Source organism: Delphinapterus leucas, chromosome 9 (genome assembly GCF_059928025.1).
Source record: "Delphinapterus leucas isolate spDelLeu-1000000601 "Yukka" chromosome 9, BTC_Dleu_Yukka2, whole genome shotgun sequence".
Classification (NCBI taxonomy): domain Eukaryota; kingdom Metazoa; phylum Chordata; class Mammalia; order Artiodactyla; family Monodontidae; genus Delphinapterus; species Delphinapterus leucas.
The window spans coordinates 60858450-60879558 of NC_143137.1; the positions used below are offsets into that span (position 1 = coordinate 60858450).

Below are 21109 nucleotides of genomic sequence, written 5' to 3' on the forward strand. Positions count from 1 at the left end.
GACTGCAGGAGACGGAGGAATTCCACGCTTGGGGATGCAGGCACCGCCTTCATCCCACCCAGTTCCCCAAAGTGTCATTTTGTTACCGATTCGGTCCTGATGCTTGCCGCTTACAAAACCAAACTCATGAACGTTGGTACAAAGGAAAGTTGCCTTTAATCAGGATGCTGGCCATCTGGGGAGATGGTGGACTCGGTGTCCCTCAGAAACCACCTGCAAAGATTCTGCTTGGCCATGAAAGTTGTAAAGGGAAGGAGGGGACGCACCTCAGTTAATCACTGAGAGGTGGGGCTCAGAGTTGTCGCCATCCCCCACTGCATGCAGGTGCCGCGACTCCTCGTGATTTTCCTCTCGGTGCTATCTTCTTTTTTTTTTTTAACATTTTACCTTATATTGGAGTGCAGTTGATTAACGATGTTAAGTTAGTTTCAGGTGTACAGCAGAGTGATTCAGTTACACATGTACATGTATCTTTTTCAAATTCTTTTCCCATTTAGGCTGTTGCATAATATTGAGCAGAGTTCCCTGTGATCTACAGTAGGTCCTTGTGGTTATCCATTTTATTTATTTATTTATTTATTATATAGTAAGCTCCAAATATGCCTTTTATTATTTTTTAAATTATTTATTTATATTTATTTTTGGCTGCGTTGGGTCTTTGTTGCTGCGCACGGACTTTCTCTAGTTGCGGTGAGCGGGGGCTACTCCTCGTTGCGGTACGCAGGCTTCTCATTGCGGTGGCTTCTCTCGTGGAGCGCAGGCTCTAGGCACGCAGGCTTCAGTACTTATGGCACGTGGGCTCAGTAGTTGTGGCTCACGGGCTCTAGAGCGCAGGCTCAGTAGTTGTGGTGCACGGGCTTTGTTGCTCTGCGGCATGTGGGATCTTCCTGGACCAGGGCTCAAACCCATGTCCCGGCATTGGCAGGGAGATTCTTAACAACTGTGCCACCAGGGAAGTCCCTGGTTATCCATTTTAAATATAACAGTGTGTACATGTCATTCCCAAACTCCCTAACTATCCCTTCCCACCACCCTTCCCCCCATAACCATAAATTTTTTCTCTAGGTCTGTGAGTCTGTTTCTGTTTTGTAAATAAGTTCATTTGTATCATTTTTTTTTTTAAGATTCCTCATATAAGCGATACCATGTGATATTGGTCTTTCTCTGTCTGACCTACTTCACTCAGTATGACAATCTCTAGGTCCATCCATGTTGCTGCAAGTGGCATTATTTCATTCTTTTTTTTTTAAAGATTTTTTTCGATGTGGACCATTTTTAAAGTCTTCATCGAATTTGTTACAGTATTGCTTCTGGTTTTAGGTTTTGGTTTTTTGGCCACGAGGCATGTGGGATCTTAGCTCCCCAACCAGGGATCGAACCCTCACCCCCTGTACTGGAAGGCGAAGTCTTAACCACTGGACCACCAGGGAAGTCCCTATTTCTTTCTTTTTAATGGCTGAGAAAAACATGGTCCAAAAGGGTACATGCACCCCAGTGTTCACTGCAGCACTGTTTACAATAGCCAAGACGTAGAAGCAACCTAAATGTCCATCGACAGAGGAATGGACAAAGAAGGTATAGTACATATATACGATGGAATATTACTCAGCCATTAAAAAGAATAGATGCTATCTTCTTCACACCCGTTGGGTCACACAGTTTGTTCAGGAGATTACTGAATGGGAAGCTAGGGAAGAGGTCTATCCATCTGTTAATTACCTATTCTTCATTTCTACTTCTTTGATCTACGAAAGAACCGACAAGTTAGGCAAAGTATTGTGTGATCAAGAGATTTGAAAGGTATGCTTGGGCCAGAGATGAGTAGAACATGGGGGTTTCTGGGGCTGCCTGGTTAGAAGTTAGTTACAATATAGCTCTGCTAAAGTGATGAAGAAAGGGGTTTCCTGCTGAGAGCAGTTTCCTGCAAAGAGCTGCTTACAATTTTAGTGGCTGTTGGGTCTTTTTGTACTGGCGGCATGTAGCCACATTCCTGTCACTGTTTATTGACTGCCTAGCAACACCTGCTACCACCTGTACATTCATATTTCCCTCCTCTTGTGACTGCCACTTGCTGTCCAGTTGCTACAAAGACTGTCCGGGGATTGGGAGTGCTGGGGATTCTGCCTCATGATTAGAGACATTTCACTTAGCCAGAACGTCCTAGAAACCAGGCCAGAGGGCATTTGAAGGTTATTACCAGTGTCACATAGAGCAGAACTTTCACTGTTAGTGCTGTTGGGCTGTCCTGCCTCTGGTTCTTTGAGTGGCTCTAACCAAGCCACCTGATGCTTTCCTGCTAACAGCCAACTCCCTGGACTCAGCAACTATCACGTTCCCCTCACTTATTCCCATCCTGCTCTCAATCTGATCTAGTGTGATCCTAACCCTAGACTCTGTGGACCTGTCATCCTTGATAATGACCATTGTGGATGGTGTTTCCAGCTTTTGACCCTCAGCTTTTCCTAATGACCTCTGACCAGGTTTGTCCTTCCCCATCTCCGCCACTACACAGCCTACAGGTAGCCCGAGTTGCTTAACTGCCCCTTGATTCTCTTTGAGGAAGACTTGGGCACCGCCTTGAATGCATCCTCTGCTCAGTCGAGTCACCCCACCCCCAGGAATCCGACCATCACCTCTGAGGTTGCTTTTGCCTTTTCTCCCAGGAGTATGAGTATGTCCTCCTGCAAATTGGACTCACAGTTGGCCCCGATATTCCAGCGTTTCCAAGGCAGGTGTGAAAATTAGATCTAAGTTGTGACCTTCATGTCACACATATAAAAAGAATGTGTGAGGACTCGTGGCTTATGAAAGCAGCCTCATTTGTTCATAATCATTTTCTAAATACCACTAATTGCTTCGTGCTTTCTCGAACTTGAACAAAAAACATTGCTCCAACAGCCACTGAAATAGATGAGTAGATAGCGCCACACATCTGAATCACCAGCACTGCTTCTGTATCTTGACTGACAAGATTTCTCTTCTCCCCCTGGGTCTCTGGACAACCTAGTCTCAGAAGTGCTGAGATGGGTACAGACTGGGCTGAGAGTTGGGTTCCTCAGCCTCTGCCCTCCCTGTGGATACCATCCTGTAAACGACACTGATGAGCTTCTTCCTTGCTATCTGAAAGAGTCTAACTAGTAATATGATTACAAAGAAACAGATTTGGCAGAAGTAACCATGACTCTGTTGCTCTTTTTGAGGCTAGGAAACGAGCCACCAAATGGTTGGTAGATCATTTCCATGTATATGGAGAGAGGAAGGAAATTATGACTCAGAGAGGTTAGTTCTTTCCTAAAGGATACAAGAGGAAGCAGGGATTCCAAGCTGGTGGTGTTTTGGTTTTGCTTTTTGTTTTCTGAAAAGGGTTAAAGAAGACTTAAGCTTATGCTCATATATAATTGCAGGGGATGTGAGGGAATCAATTGAAAGGCACGTGGATAAATTTTTTATTAATCCAAATGCATCATAGAAACATAAATGTCCTTTTGCCATGAGAAGGTGGGTGTAATAAGTGTTTCAGTGTATTGCCTCTGTATGATGTTGAACAGACATTCTAATATGTTAGGAGTCATTTTATTCTCTTCTCGTTGGGGTCACTGAAGTAACCACGCATGGCAGAACGGTGCACAGAGGCAGTGTGGACAGGGCACTGGGTTGAGAGTAGGGAGACCTGGATTCTGTGTCACATGAGAACAGAAGGCCAGCACTGTCCTCTATGTGACAAAGACCCAGGAGCTGGGCAGTGCCCTGAGCAGTGAGTTGATCAGTGCAATTAGTTCTGGACTCCCTTGAAGACCAACCACACTCCCAACAGAGATGAACACTGATTATGAGTTTGACACACAGGAGACTAAACCTGGTCTGCTGTATGGTCACCCTTTGTCTCTTACGGGACATGTCTTCTCAGGGAGTATCCACCCCTACCCCCAAACAAAGCAGGCTCTTGGTCCCTCATTCTGTAGCCTGGTGGAAGATATGAAATACTTGGTGGGCCACCCTTGCCCGCCCTCATCAACTATATTAATACCTACTGAGACCTTTGGGCTCCCGTCTGAGATGTATCAGTTTTCTTCCCTAATGCTGGAGTGCGGACCTGTAGGCAAATTCTTAAGGGGTCTGGAGTTACTGCCGAATAGAAGAAATTGCGTTGTGAAAATTACAGATGACATTTGGTATCAGTGTGAAGAGGAATCAGTGTTTTACAAATAAGAGTCAGTGGTAATGGTAAAACAATACCTACAGCGTCATGTATGAAAATAGGTATTAAGCCCAATGAAACTGGATCCCTCTTAAATGATATATAGTCTGCTCCCAGAGGACTAAAAAGGGCCTATTTGGACCTGATACTGTGAAGAAGGGAGGTAGGAGTTTGATTAAGTGTAGATTTAAGATTTAAAGACACTTTTGAACAGCTCTTCAGGTTCACCTCAACCCTAAGAGGCACTCTGTGAATAGTCCACAGCAGTTTCGCAAGTTGCTACTGCTGTCTGACTCATATCTCTAATGCATTCCTATATGCCCTGTGCAGAAAAGAATAAAAGTTGAGTTTCTGTTATGGTAACTGGACTGCCCGGTTTTGACCAAACCCACATGTCTAACTCATAACTCATCCACCCTCCTGGATACATGTAACCCAGGAATTACTCAGAGCCAGGAAGGCTGGAGATGACTGTTTCTTCACTATCCGACTCTGAGGCCTTAACCAACCGCAGGATGGACAGCAGCCTGAGACTGGTCCAGAACTGGAGCAGCGTTTGGGCCTGGGCCGTGTGTGAAGGGCTCCTGACAGGCTTAGTTACCCCATTTCTAGACACCCTGAGCAACAGCCAGGGGCAGGTAAAGCAAGAGTAACACATTCCTTGGAGTTAGAAGAACTGGTTTTGAGTAGTAACATTGCTATATAACTAGCTGTAGGACTAACCAGATTAACTAGCTAAAGTAACTAGCTAAGTGACTGAGCAGATCATTCCACCTCCAGGAACTGAGTCTGGCATTTGTAAAATGAAGTCATTAGACTTGGTAATGACTAGTAAAAGATAAACTTCTGCTAAGATTTGAGATGAGAAACATGAACTTTATGTCAGTTAGGATGTAAGTCTTAAGAAGAAAAGTCTAGGTCTGGTTCATCCAGGACTCCCTAAGGTATTTCTCAAATGATTCAGTTAAGTCAACCTTGGAGCTATAAATAAAGGTTCTTAACTAGTATAGCAACCTTTTTGGATTTCCTTACTAATGGGTAATATATACACTTCATAAAAACCTCCAGTATTGTTTTTCTCCTTAAGTTAGAATAAATTTTTGGTATTGAGTGAAAGAAGTTTACCTTAGAAGAAAAGTTCATTTGGGTAGCTAGCATCCAACATTCCCTAACAATGATGGGTTTTCTGAAATGTTACTGTAATTGATTTGCTGTCAACATGTGGACTTAAATGTACTCCTTTAGTATGTAGGCTCAATGTGGGGACAATTTTTCTTTTTTAACTTCTTTTTCAGTCCAAACAACACCTAATTCAGTACTCTAAATATAGTCAGCATTCAATAAAAATTTAATTATTAACTGAATCAAGGCTGCCGGGGGAAAAAGGAACATTGCTTCTTGTTAGGACATGCTCCTCTGATTAAATGCCACTTTTAAAAATTACTTGCCAGAGACTTTTGATAGTGGAAATATAAATATTATCTATAGAGTTAAGTTTAAAAGCATCATTATCTTAAGATATTTAAAATTGTTTTTCTTTATCAAACAAACCAGATAAATCAGTTGCAAATATTTTTAGTAGAGCTGAACTAGGAAACTTGTCTCCTGGCTTCCATTTCTTACACCACGTTGTTTCTCCCACAGTGATAGATATTTATTTCAATGAATTGTAATGTCCACAGTAACAAAAAAGAATGTACATGGGCTTTCAATTAGCTTTTGGCCACACTGGCCAGTGGAAGTAAATGGCCAGTCTCCTCCTGTCCCTGCTGCACGAGCCCCCATTTAAAACGCCTGGTTATATTCCACATTGCAATGACACAAGCCCCTCTGTCAGTAAGCTAATTTTTTCTTTTTCTTTCTTTTCTTTTTTTCGCAGTGTGGCATGGCATGCAGGATCTTAGTTCCCTGACCAGGGATCGAACCCATGCCCCCTGCAGTGGAAGCGCAGAGTCCTAACCAGCGGACCACCAGGGAATTCCCCAGTAAGCTAATTATTTCTTTCCTACATGGGTAGGCTTGATAACGGCGGGCTTCTAAATCCTCAGAACACATTTCTTTTTTCTACTAATGTCTATTCTAAGAAAAATGGTTGTTTTTCATGTTTTATTGCTGTGTTTCTGAAAATGCTCTTAGTGTCTAGGTGTCCCCAAGAAAGATGGTACTGCAGCCTCTGATGTAAGCAGTCCTTCTCTCTTCCTGCTTCTTCCACTTTACACTAGCATTTCTGTGACTTCTTCAAGCCCAAACCACTGTAGGAGTCCAAGTTCACTGCCCAGGTTACAGTTATCGTGTTTCTTGTGCCATTAGTAGATGCCATTAGGGCAGTATTATTTGGGGGTCAGACAAAAGGGGGCCATTTTTCTTGGAAGTTGGGGAAGACTTCATCAAAGATACAATATTTAAACTAAGTCTTATAGAATATGTAGGAGTCTGCCATGCAGAAAAGAGACAGAGGAAGCAGCAGGTGTGAGGACGAAAGGCTGAATACCAAAAACAAACCCAACTTAGTACATTTGGGATTATTAAGCAGAATGGGTGGAGCATAAGGTCGGGAGAGAATGATGGAACAGGATTTTTGAGGTTTAATTGTAGGACTCAGTGACTTATGGAATGTGAAAGGAAGGTGAGATCTGAAGGTGAAGATATGTGGTGATGCTGTAAACAGAGACAGGAACAACAGGAGTAAGGCTGGGGTTCAGAGGACTTGAAATTACAACCAAAACTATGCCAGCTCATTTATGGGTTCAGTAATGTAAGGGGCGGTTAAGAGCTACATCTTAAACCCCAGCTCCTCCCCTTAATAATAAGGGATGCTAATTTGATTAATCACGCTCAGGTCACCAAAGTGCCTACATTTACCTCTAGACAGGGGAAATTTGTATTAAACTATTAAAATGCCAAGTACATAAGTGATTTCTAGTCTCTGGAGCGGTTCTCTATCTCTCTCACTCAGGTTGTGGAAGGGTCAGCTCATTCGTTCATTCTCCCTTCCTTCCTCCCCCACTCCAAGATACTTTTAAAAAGATTAAATAGCTTCATTGAGGTATAATTGACATACAATAAACTAAAACTATTTAAAGTATACAGTTTGTTAAGTTTTGAAATAAGTATATACCCATTTATTTTCTGCTTTCTATTTTATTAGTTTCTACTCTGGTAATGATTATTTCTTCGACTTATTTTAGGTTTAATTTGCTCTTCCTTTCTAGTTTCTTAAGTTAGATGCTTAAGTCATTGATTTGGGACTTCTATTCTAATAGTCATTTAGTGTTACACATTTTCCCCTACATACTGCTTTAGTAGCATGCCACAAAAAAAATTTTTTAGAACAATTTATTTATTAAAAAACTTTTTTTTTCTTTTTTAAAAAATAGATTTTTTTGGCTGCATTGGGTCTTCGTTGCTGTGCGCGGGCTTTCTCTAGTTGCGGCGAGCGGGGTCTACTCTTCGTTGCATGTGAGGGCTTCTCATTGCAGTGGCTTCTCTTGTTACGGAGCGCAGGCTCTAGGCGCGCAGGCTTCGGTAGTTGTGGCACACGGGCTTCAGTAGTTGTGGCTCATGAGCTCTAGAGCGCAGGCTCAGTAGTTGTGGTACACGGGCTTAGTTCCTCCGCAGCATGTGGGATCTTCCCGGACCAGGGCACAAACCCATGTCCCCTGCATTGGCAGGTGGATTCTTTTTTTTTTTTTTTTTGCGTTACGCGGGCCTCTCACTGTTGTGGCCTCTCCCGTTGCGGAGCGGAGGCTCCAGACGCGCAGGCTCAGCCGCCATGGCTCACGGGCCCAGCCGCTCCGCGGCATGTGGGATCTTCCCGGGCCAGGGTACGAACCCGTGTCCCCTGCATCGGCAGGCCGACTCTCAACCACTGCACCACCAGGGAAGCCCCAGCATGCCACATATTTTGCTACACCGTGTATTTATTTTCATTCAGGTCAAAATACTTTCTAATTTTCCTCTTTGATTTCTTTACTGACCTATGGATCTAGAAGTAGTTTATAGAGTTTGGAACTATTTGAGGTTTTTCTAAATATATTTTTGCTATTGGTTTATAACTTAATTTCATTGTGATAAGAACATATTTTATATGAATTGAATTCTTTTAAATTTATTGGCACTTATTTTATGGTCCAGAATGTACTTTACCAAACACTGAGTGAGTCTTGAGGTTTTCCAGTCTGGCTGGTATGACAGGCATTGATTGCTTCCGACCCAAAATTAGCACCTGACACTGTTACCTTTAATCTTTTCAGTTGGCTCAGTTCCTAGGTTTGGGTAGTTTCCGCATGTGCATTCACTCACCAGTACCTAGCTGAATACTCAGGGGGAACCCTCCACAGACCTCCCACGTTCACACCCTGTGAACTTCTCTCCTGTCCAGATCTCTGTCCTCATCCTCAGAATTCTAGCCGCCTTGGTCTTTCTGAGCTCTTAGGCCTCATCCCAGGGAATCTGCCAGGTCCTGCCTTGGTTCCCTCTCTCTGCACTGCGGCCTGGAAATGCTGCCAAAGCAGTAGACTGGGGCAATTGCAGGGCTCACTTCATTTTCTTTCCTGCCTATCAGGGCCCACTGTCCTTCCTTGACTGGTTTAAATGTTTTACAAAGTGTCATTTCCTAAATGTTGTCTGTTTTTAGTTGTTTCAAGAATGAGGATAAATCTGGTCCATATTACTCCATCTTAGTTGGAAGCAAAACTGTCCATCTCTCTCTTTCGTTCCTCTTCTAAGAAGCTGCAACAGTAGACATGTCAGAGCCTTTTCCTACATGGGAAAAGACCCAGCCATCTCCTACAGCCTCTCTGTTGTCTCACATGTCAGCCAGGCCAGGGGCTACAGCCTGCCATAGACAGCCAAGGCAAGCCTGAGAATAGGGATTTGTATCTGTCAACTTTTATAGTGGTAACACACAATCCCAAATCTAAGTGGCTGGTGGCAACAAACATTGGTTTCTTGCCCACATGACTTGAGGGCTATCGATGGCTCCAGCTCTGCTGGGCTCAGCAAGCTTAGTTTGGTTCAAGTGGGCTCGCCTGGCCTCAGTTCAGCTCTATGCATCTTCTTATTCTGGGACCAAAGGTGAAGGCATGCTAGTTTCTTGGTGAAGGTCCAGAGGAAGAGGCACAGGGCCAAAGCATGCAACCACATTTAAAGCTTCTGCTCAGTCATGGCATACCTGACATCTGTGCACATTCCATTGGCCAAAGCAAATCAATAACCAAGCCCAGAGTCAAATGTGCAGGGAAGTACACCCTACCTACAGCAAGCATGGCAAGGATAGAGAAAGAAAGGATAATTGTAAACAATCACGATCTTCCATAGCATTGATGACTTGTACTCTCTTGCTGCGTTTTCTCTACTACATGCTCTACTGGCACAATGGACCTTTTTCATAGTACTGAGCACATCATATATTTCACAGATTAATTTCTATTTGACATTTACGTGACTCTTAAGTCTGTCCTGCACTAGAAAATAAGCTTCATAAATGCAGAGACAGTGCCTGGCACGCAGTAGAGAGTAATTGTATGAATGAATGAGCGAATCAGTGAGTGAGTGAATAAAAGAATGTCTTTCCCTGCTTACTTTCCCAAGGCACTAAGGAATGTGCTAGATGGCATTTGGTTAGAAACAATTTAGGATGAACTAGCCTAGGACCAAAAGATGCTGTGCAGTTCAGTCGTACTTGCCAGAAAGCTCAGCCCTGGCACTTGACTCAAGTATAGAAAATGATGTGGAGATTTGCTGTCCTTTGCTGTTGTTCTCTGTAATATTCTTGTGGATGTGGGGAGCTGGGGTTTGGAGTAACTGTCAGACATTCCTGGGTTCTTGGCATAATCCTAAATGAATAACCTCCATAACTACACCCAGTTTTAATACTTGGCATACTGAGTGGCAGACAGCAGGGAAGCAGAATACCAGGTGAGAAGATCAAAGCTGAGCGAGGTTTCTGGTGGTATTTAGAACTTGACATGGCATCTCTGTGAGCCACAGGGACTGGGTTAGCCTCCCACAGAGCTCTAGCACAGACCTTTGGATTATTTGTAGCAGGTATTTGGGGTTAGGACTGGATTGGCTCTCCCAGATTATCCTGTTTTGAGCTGCTTTCAAGGGTGACCTCTGAAGATTCATGATATATCCTTGGACACAGTAACCTCTGGAATCCACATAGGGTATCATCGGGCATAATAATCTCAGGATCTGTATAGCACATTGCTGGCCATGGTAATCTCTGGAGACTCATATAGCATATTCTTGGGCACCTCAAGTCACCATGACCACTTATTTTCAAGTTGCCTTTGTCCAGCTGGGGACAAACTTAGTGGTGGCTTTAATGATATTGGTAGTGATCTGTTTCTTCAGCTGGGTGGTAGATACACAGGTTTTTATGTAATTTTACTTTAAACCCTACTTATATGTAATATATATTCCTTTGAATATATCAAATATTTTGCAATATAAAAAAATGAAAAAATAAGAGAAAAATACACATTAAAACTGAAGTGAGATCCCATTTTCAACCATCAGAGGATCACAAAGATCAAACAACTGAAAAGACTCAATAATGGTGAGAAAGGGAAAAAGCAGGTACACTCATAAGTTGGGGGAGTGTAAATTGGCACAATCTTTAAAGTAAGTCCTTTGACATGCCTATCAAAAGTACATTCTCTTTGTTCTTACAATTTCGCTTCATGAATAGATTGTATAGATATACTTACACAAACACTAATATGTACCCCAAAAACAGAAGACTAATGTGTACAAGGCTATTCAGTGAAGCTTTTCTTTGGTCATAATAACAAAAGATTGGAAACATTGAAAGGCCAAGGAAAGATGGGTTGATTAAATAAAATGAACTGCTGTGAAGCATTTTAAGTCTAAGGTAGCTCTTCATCTACTGACACAGAATGAGTTCCATAATACTAAGTGAAGAAGAAAGGAAGAGAGAGAAGGAGGGAGGAAGGAAAAATAGGAAGGGAGGGCACAAAGAGAGAATATTTCGAAGGGAAAGGAATGGTGATCTCAGAAAGTAGCAAATGGTTGAGTATAGCTGAACTGAAGAATATGTATAAGAACCTCGAGGAAGATGAATGAGAAATGTAAGCAGAGGTGAGGACCTCGAATACTAAACGGTTTGCTCTGTACCTTGGAGAAGATGGAGAGCCTCTAAAGCATTTTAAGGAGGAGAATGATTGGGTCACATTTTCTGTAACTCAGCAGCACTGGGGGGATAAAGATCAGAGGTGAGGGATAAGATGGAGGTGAGGCGGCTGGTTTGGAAGCAATGAGAAACTCAGAGTGGAGAAGATCAGGGAGAAGTAAGATGGACCAGATGCACTGAGCAACTGGATATTGGGCGTAAGGGAGAGGCAAGAGTCTGGGGTGTTCCTCAGAGGCCAGATGAGGTCAGCGGCTGAGTGATTGCAGCATTCAGAGAAATGGAATACAGAGGGACTGCTGGTTTGTGGTGAAGGCAGAGGGTGGTACGAAGCAAATTTAATAGGCTTGGCCTTCAACTTTCAGTATGGGAAGAGCTCAAGTAACACTCTAAAATTTGAATAGGCACAATTTTAGTCAATTTTACTGTATTTGTCCATATTATTTAATAGCAAAGTATGTAATATACCACAAAGAAAGTCTACACAAATTCCAATATTTATTTCTTGGAAGACTAGAGATGAGATGATCACATAAAAACAAGGTCTGTTGGGGTTTTGTTTTTGATTTTTTTCCCATCAGGGACATGCTCTGTTTTGTTTTAAAGAGTCAAAAACAAGTCTGAGCAGTGATGTATTCATAACAGAATCAACTTGGGAAAAATCCCAAATTGCTGAAACCAGCAAAACCATAGCACTCTTCATTAAGATGCAAGAGATGGAAAACAGCCAAATGATAAATTTAAGGTAACACCAACTAATACACTAAGGAGAAAATAATTGGAGAATTCCACTAGTACTTAAAAATAATGTCAAGAAGCTGTGAGTGCAGACTTTAAAGGCAAATTTGAAGGATAGTAAAAATAAAATTGAAGCTTCAGTCAATTTCAGAGAGAAATAGGGAAAGAAGTCTCTATTTTGCTGTCTTTGCAATCCACAAGGCCTGATTTACTATTTAGAATTCCTACTATGTAATTCCTATTTTTCTTTGCTTCCAAGATAGAGGGAAATTTTCCCATGTCTTCGCGGCAGTTACCTTAGGTTTTTTTCTATTCCACAGGGACATAATACTGTTTAAAATCAGGGATGTGTTAATAAGTTTGCTACTCTCCCCTGCTCTAGGCACCAAGAACACCCATCACAAGCTGGAGGGCATGCTCAGAATTAGAGGGTAGAGTGGTAAAAAAAAGCCATGGAAATAGGAGAAGCTGCTGAAGCAGCCCAAATGAATGAGGACATATTGGCTGTCTTAAAATAACACAACCATTCTGAAAGGTTCCACAAGGTCAGGGTAGGAGTTTATTAGGATGGAAGCCACCGGGGACATCCAGCTCAACTATAGCAGTGGGAGTTGGTGTTACCTAAACAATGGGCTGCCTCTGGAGGAGAAAATTGTCTTGTCAGAAATGCTCACCTCAAGAATGCCCAGTCAGAGTATTTGTCTAAAGGATATAAGGAATAGAGGAGACATAGTACTAGAAGACTCTAAGGATCCTTGGCAAGTCGAAGAGCCCATATTTTCTCAACCTGATTACGGCAGGGCTTAAAATTTCCTAACTTTCAGAGTTTGATGTGACTTTTAATGAATTGGTTTAAATGAATGATTTTTCAAAGATACTAATTTATGAAAATGGTAAGAAATAATGAATGCTTTTAGAAATCAAGTCAGATATATATATTTAAATCTGAAATCCCGTTCATATGTGTGAAATATGATTTGGAGCTATTCTTGTTTAAACGATCAGACACACACACATATTCTGAAACATGTCTTATTTTAGTGAGGGGGAAAGCTCTTGGACACTTCCACAGCATTAATCCATCTTTGCACGGCTGTTCACGCAAGACACTGAATTATAGTTTAGTAGAGAAAAAGGGCATAAATCATTGAACATCTAAAATTCCAATTCCAATAGTAGACTCTCTCCTGAGACTGGCATAATTCAGATGTCCCCTTGCTGGTTCTCAGCCAGGGTAGCTCATCAGAATCACCCATGGGTGCCCAGCCTCACCCCAGACCTGCTTAGCATGCATTTCTCTGACAGTTAATGAAGCTAAGCATCCCTTCAGAGGTGTATTGACCATCTCCTTTGAATTGCCAGTCCCTATCATTTTCCTGTTTTTTCCTTTTTATTCCTTTTTACTTATAGGATCTCTTGGTTTATTAGTGATGTGCAACGATTCTGTTACACGTAACACGCAAATGGCTTTCTCTCATTCTTTCGTTTACTTCTTGTTGTGTGTAGGCAAAACATCAAGACTAAAATCACCAAACCTACTTGGCATTTTATAAATTTAGCATGCTCTTCAGACCTCCCATGAGAGCAATTCTTGCAGTCAGCAAAGCTGAGGTTTCAACTAAATGAAAACAGTAGAAATGATCGTCTAAGATATTTTAACATTTCAGTGGAAGTTTGTCATTGTTAAAATTCTTGAACGTCGTTAGTACTTAATAAAATACTAAAAATTTCTCAATGTCTTAATTTAAAATGGACACTTCTCTCGATACACATTCTTGGTTTTAGCACGTTGTGTACATAGTCTGTCCTTTTTTATTTGAAAATGGAGAAACAAAATGTCATATATCTCCCCCATCTCTATTGGTTTTTTAAAAATAAAAGTATAAATGATTTACAATATTGTGTTAGTTTCAGGTGTATAGTGCAGTGATTCAGTTTTGGATTTTTTTTTCAGATTATATTCCAGTATATGTTATTACAAGATATTGGGTATAATTCCCTGTGCTAAACATTAAATCCTTATTGCTTATCTATTTTATGTATAGTAATTTGTATCTGTTGCTCCGACTCCTAATTTGTCCCTCCCCCTCTCCCTCTCCTCTTTGGTAACCGTAAGTTTGTTTTTTACTTGAGTCTGTATATATAGATTCATTTGTATTATTTTTTTAGATTCTACATATAAGTGACATCATACAGTATTTGTCTTTCTCTGTTTGACTTATTTCACTAAGCATAATATTCTCTAGGTCCATCCATGTTGCTGCAAATGGCAATATTTCATCCTTTTTTTCTATGGCTGAGTAATATTCCTGTGTGTGTGTGTGTGAGTGTGTGTGTGTGTATCACATCTTCTTTATCCATTCAACTGTCGATGGGCACTTGGGTTATTTCCATATTAGCTTTTTAACTAGATTACAATGAAAACATAAATCATCATTCTCTTTTCCAAAATCTCAGGTTGTTCAGTTCAGCCTCTTTGATTCTTTATCTAGCCAGACAACACTCCTTCTGACTTTTCCCTTTGTTTTGCTAATTATGGTGGGAAAAGAGGGGAGGAGTGTCCTGAATCTCAAAGTGGATGAGAGTAATAGTTTTTAACTCATTGACATATCACTTCTCCTTATTCTTTTAAACTGGTGTGATTTTTTCTTAACGTTTTCTATTCCTCTCTTTCAAGGAGTTAATTATTTCTCTAATGAATTTTATAAAGTGAGTTCTAATATTTTTTAATGTATTGAGTTCTTCCTATGTGCCAGGAACTAGGGACACAGAGATAAACAAGGCATGTCTTTGCTTCTAAGTTCAGAGAACAGGCAGGCGGTACAGATGCTGTGATCAACAGAATAATGGATGCAACAGTGTCCATTCCCTAATCCCCAGAAACTTACATAGGAAAAGGGCTTTGTAGATGTGATTAAGGTTAAGGACCTTGAGATGGGGAGGTTAGTCTGGATTGTCTAGGTGGGCCTTATCAAATCACACTAGTCCTTAAAAGCAGAGACCCTTTCCCAGCTATAATCAGAGCACCAGAGAGATGGTAGCATGAGAAGAATCCAACCAGCTGTTGCTGGCTTTGAAGGTAGAGGAAGGGACCATGAACCAAAGAATGAATGTGGGTAGCCTCTAAAAGTTGGGAAAGGTAAGGAAATGGATTCTTCCCTAGATCCTCCAGAAGAAACACAGCCCCACTGACACCTTGATTTTAGCCCAGTTCTCGAGACCTGCATCAGACTTTTGACCTCCAGAACTGATAATACATTTGTGTTTTTTAAGCTGCTGAACCTGTGGCAATTTGTTAAAGCAGCAAATCAAAACTAACACAGATGCTCTCCACTAAGTGCAAGGCAGCTTAGACTGTGATCAGGGTAGAATGGAGGCATTAGGGCAAGTGCTTTGTGTCCTCAGAGTTGAGCATGGCCCAACTGAGAGAGATGAGGAAGTACCACAAAGGAGGAGGCCTGCAAGTTGTCCTTGGAGTATTAGGATTTGGTCAGTCACATGAAGGAAGAGGAGAACATTTCAGACAAAGAGATGAACACCCAAGTCAACATTACAATATGTTTGCATATCAATTTTCTATATGGGAAAAATTGTGAAAAGCTTGAAAAACAAACATAAGTACTTCTGCTGTTTGCAAAATGGCAGGCTAGATACTCTGAAGGGTCTTTCTGCTTTCCAACAACCATATGGTGACAATACAGGCTTTTCAATGCATTGCTGGTCTTCCAGGAGATAAGAAAATACCCAAAACCCTCCATCCCACAACAACAAAAAATGGGGTAGTGGCCATCTATGTAGCTCAGACCCACTTTTATGCTGAGACAACTAAAAAAGATGAAGAAAACACAGTCACCTGGAAATCACCAACATGCTAATAGGCTCATCGGAATTACCAGGCATGAAGATGGGAAGCTAGAGAGGTACACCCAGCACCCAGAGCAGGTTTTGTCCTGGGTGAGTTTCCTGCCCAAGAAAGGTGGCTGAAAGTCTGAGCAGCATAAACAAGGAAAAAAGGTGCTAGCCACAAAAAAAAAAAAAAGATGGGTAAATTTGCATTAAAATTGAGAACTTCTGTTCACTAAAAAAAGAAAAGAAAAGAGTAAAGTAAAAAGGCAAGCCACAAAGATATTAGCAACTCAAATAATGAGCAAAGAATTCAAATTCAGGATATATAAGGAACTCCAGAAATTCAATAAGCAAAGGCAAACAATCCAATAGGAAAATCTCCCCCAATTATAAACACACACTTCACAGAAGCAACAGCACAGATGGTAAATAAATATGGTCAGATGCTACCAGAGAAAGGCAAATTGAAACAAGATACCATTTCACATCCATGATTAACAAAATGAAGAAGTCTGACAATTTTGTGTTAAAAAGAATGTCAAGCAATGGGAACGCTTATACAACAACTGGTGCGAATTTATAATGAACTGGTTCAAACACTGTGAAAAAATTTGGTATGATGTACTATTTTTGACTGTTTACATATCCTGCAACCCACCAATTCCACTTTTGGGTATATAGCCTAGAAAACCACTGGTACACGAGCACCCAAAGACACACGTAAGAGCATTCATAGCAAAGCTGATGAAAAATGTTAATTAGAAACAATTTAGCATAGACAAGGTAATGGTTGAATATGTTGTGATATGTTCATACCAGTATTATACAACTGTGAAAGTGAACAAGTATGAATTATAATGTAATAATATATCAAGTGAAAAAGAATTACATGTCATGAAACCAATTTTTTAAAGCTCAAAAAAACCTAAATAATAAATTATTTAGGAATACATTTAGATATGGTAAAACAGGGATTAATTATAATATTGAATGAAAGTAGCAAGTTGCAGAAGACCAGAGTATGACACCATTTTTATAAAGTTCTAAAATAAGAGAGACTATGTATTATTTAGAGATACATAGAGATTTATGTGGTTTCACATGTAAAATTACATATAAAAACCAATAACAAATTGAAATGGTAAGACCAAAATTCAAGATGGGTTATTCTGGCAGAAAGCAGGGGGTTGGGATGATGGAGGGGCTCACAGGAAGTTTCAACAGAGTTGCTTATGTTTGGTTCATTCTCTGTGTGATGTGTTCACTGGTGTCCATCATGGTATCATGTTTTTTAATTTACAAGTATATTGCGTATATTATTTTGTAGTATCAAATACTACATAATAAAAATTTAAGCTATACAAAATTATTTTTGCTAAGATGGCTGTTATTCCAGTTCCTCCTTCTTTGGGTGCACTTTTGTGTACCCCCAAACTCAAATGAGGGTCACAGGCGTGAAAGAAGAGGAAAGCTTGTTGTGAGATGATATATACCAATGCTGCCTGAGTTCAGCTCAGAACTAGTGATCTTCCCAAACGGGATTTCATAAAATGACAGAGCCAGTTCTCTACTACTCTGTTGGGTTATATTTCAATTTGGTGGCTCATTTTTTTTTTAGTGTACACTGTATGTTTAAAACACTCTGCTCAGGAGTTCATGTGGGCTTCAAGTGGTCCTCGGCCATCAAATGTCTTCCCATCCCAACCCACTAAAATTCGAAGTTGCTTTTACACATTTTAAAGGAAGGGTAGAAATTGTTCCTTGGTCTAAATTACAATTTTTGTTTTAAATATGTAGCTTAAACATACAATAAAGGCTTTTCTTCCAAATATGTTGGAAGAGTGGGGAATGACAATTGTTAATAAATCTGAGTTGCAATTTTAATTCAGATTAGTTTCTTAATCATTTTCAGGGCAAATGAGGCAAAGATCTAACTACCCTCACCAACCCCACTCCTATCCCACGGCCGCTCATCTCTCAGAACCACTCCATCTTGCTGGGTTTCCCTCAGGCAGGATATTTTTCTTACCTCACCACCATCTCTGCACAAACATACTCCCATCACTTCTAATGTCCATACCCAGTTCCTTCCCCACCAGCTACCTTTTGCTACAGGCAGGGCTTTTAGGGGTTTGGGGGACTGAGACAGGTGTGAGGGATTGGGGGAGCCAGGGGGAGTGGGGGTGTTCTGGGGCAGGGGTTTCATCCGACATAATACATGCAAAGGAATTAATGGCAATCAGAACAACATTGCAGGTTGTGAAATAGACAGAACATGTGTGTTGAAGTTACACAGTTCTGGGTCAGACCCCCCATCTCTTCCACTTTTTAGTTTGGTGACGTTTGAGAAGTTCCTAAACTTCTCAGAGCCTCAGTGTCTACATCTGTAAAAATAGTTAATAATACCTACATCCTAGGGTGGTTGTAAGGATTTGACTATGTTTATAAATTGTCAGTGTTCAGTATACACTCATATATGGTGTTTTATTTGTATTGGGTGAATATTGAAATTATAGAGCTTCTTTCTAGGCTTGTAGATAGAGACATAGATTTGACTCAGTACAGGGCGATTTACTTGCTCACCCTTGAATGCAGATTTCTTCACATTCCTTTTCACTGTTGAATCTATTTCATGAGCCTTTACAGCCACTGAACCAAAAGCGAGCACAGGAGTTGACCTGTTTGTCATAATACCATCGAACCACATATTCGGTACAGTTTCCTGGCTGTAGAGTTCCAAATATCTAGGATCTAGAGTGAGAAAAGGATAGCATGTTATTATAAGTTTTTCTTTCACTGAAAAGTAAAAGCTTTAGGAAGCTTATTCTCCATGCACACTAACACACCAACTGAAAAAGTATGGTTCTAAGTTAAGGACGGGTTCCTGAATACCTGACATATTTCCGCTACCACCTGAAACTCCACCATTAGATAGTCATTCCTTTGAAAACATAAAAGTTTTTGAACTTCATGAAACCCCATTAAAATGCATATTTTCCTGACAATATTGTGAGCCTTGATTGGCTAATACTCTTGTGAGGATTAGTTGACAGGAGAGAGATAGGACTTCTTCATTTACTTTGGACTTGATTTGAAATCAAATTAGCACTTGGAATGAAGATGACTTTGGCCTTCCATACACATTCCCTCCAAGTTTGTTCATAGAAAGCACCACTATGATCACATGTGATTGTGCTTACTAAAGGAGGAAAATCCTTTTAAGTTACAAAAAAATGTAAAATAAAGGACTCTCTTCTTTTTTTAATTGAAGTATAGTTGATTTACAATATTATATTAGTTTCAGGTGTACAGCATACTGATTCAGTATTTTTGCCGATTGTACTCCATTATAAGTTATTACAAGATAATGGCTGTAATTCCCTGTGCTATACAGTATACCCCTGTTGCTTATCAATTTTATACATAGTCGTTTGTATCTGTTAATCCCACACTCCTAATTTGTCCCTCCTCCCTTCCTTCTCCCGTTTGGTAACTGCAAATTTGTTTTCTATATCTGTGACTCTGTTTCTGTTTTGCATATATCAATACATACATTTGTATTATTTTGTAGAGTCCACATATAAGTGATATCATACAGTATTTGTCTTTCTTTGAATTACTTCACTAAGCATAGTATTCTCTAGGTCCATCCATGTTGCTGCAAATGGCAGAATTTTGTTCTTTTTTATGGCTGAGTAGTATCCACTGTATACGTAGACCACATCTTCTTGATCCAATCACCTGTTGATGGGTTGCTTCTATGTCTTGGCTATTGTAAACAGTACTGCTATGAACATTGAGGTGCATGTATCTTTTCTAATTAATGTTTCTGTTTTTTCCAGACGTATACCCAGGAGTAGAATTGCTGGGTCATATGGTAGTTCTATTTTTAGTTTTTTCAGGAACCTCTATACTGTTTTCCATAGTGGCTGCATACTGAGTTGTATGAGCTGTTTTATATTTTGGAATATTAATCTGTTGTCAGTGGCATCATTTGCAAATATTTTCTCCCATTCTGTAGGTTGTCTTTTCATTTTGTCTAAGGTTTTATTTGCAGTGTAAAAGCTTTTAAGTTTAATTAGGTCCCATGTGTTTATTTTTGCTCTCATTTCTTTTGCCTTAGGAGACTGATCCAAGAAAACATTGCTACTATTTATATCAAAGAATGTTCTGCCTACGTTCTATTCTAGGAGTTTTATGGTTTCAGGTCTTACATTTAGTTATTTAACTATTTTGAGTTTATCTTTTTACATGGTGTGAGGAAATGTTCTAATCTCATTGTTTTACATGTGGCTGTCCATTTTTCCCAGTACCACTTGTTGAAGAGACTGTCTTTTCTCCATTGTGTTTCTTGTCTTCTTTGTCATAGATTAATTGATTGTAGGTGTGTGGGTTTATTTCTGGGTGCTCTATTCTCTTCCATTGATCTATATGTCTATTTTTGTGCCAGTACCACACTGTTATGATTACTGTAGCTTTGTAGTATAGTTGAAGTCTGAGAGGGTTGTACTTCCAGCTTTGTTCTTTTTTCTCAAGATTGCTTTGGCAATTTGGGGTCTTTGTGGTTACATATGAATTTTAGGATTATTTGTTCTAGTTCTGTGAAAAATATCATGAGTATTTTGATAGGGATTGAATTAAATCTGTAGATTGCTTTGGGTACCATGGCCATTTTAACAATATTAATTCTTCCAATACAAGAACAAAAGATATCTTTCCATTTCTTTGTATCATCTTCAATTTCCTTCATCTGTGTTTTATAGTTTTTAGAGTATAGGTCTTTCACATCCTTGGTTAAGTTTATTCCTAGGTACTGTAATATTTTTGATGCGATTTTAAACAAGATTTTTTTTTTACTTTCAATTCTGATATTTCATTATTAGTGTATAGACTCACAACAGATTTCCATATATTAATCTTGTATCCTGTAACCTTGCTGGAAGTATTTATTAGTTCTAATAGTTTTTGTGTGGAGACTTTAGGGTTCTCTATATAGAGTATCATGTCATCTGCAAATACTGACAGTTTTACTTCTTCCCTTCCAACTGGATACCCTTATTTCTTTTTCTTGCCTGATTGCTGTGGCTAGGACTTCCAATACTATGTTAAATAGAAGCAGTGAGAGTGGGCATCCTTGTTTGTTCCTGAATTTAGTGGAAAGGCTTCCATAT

General features: G+C 40.1%; 2 protein-coding genes across 3 annotated transcripts in view; one reads left to right on the plus strand and one right to left on the minus strand.

The window, feature by feature from the left end:
- C1GALT1 (core 1 synthase, glycoprotein-N-acetylgalactosamine 3-beta-galactosyltransferase 1) overlaps nt 1-21109 on the plus strand; it is a 144215-nt gene that overhangs the window by 90665 nt on the left and 32441 nt on the right. For both annotated transcript variants that reach the window (XR_016394213.1, XM_089917042.1), the window contains one exon: nt 1-21109. This exon is cut by the window's left edge and continues 44074 nt beyond it; it is cut by the window's right edge and continues 32441 nt beyond it. The gene's annotated coding sequence lies outside the window, so the exon portion shown is untranslated.
- Nucleotides 18136-21109, minus strand: part of COL28A1 (collagen type XXVIII alpha 1 chain) — a 162091-nt gene continuing 159117 nt past the window's right edge. Inside the window, 1 exon segment of the mRNA XM_089917047.1 lies at nt 18136-18682. Within this exon segment, the coding sequence (XP_089773173.1) occupies nt 18518-18682 (165 nt within the window). The 3' untranslated portion in view covers nt 18136-18517.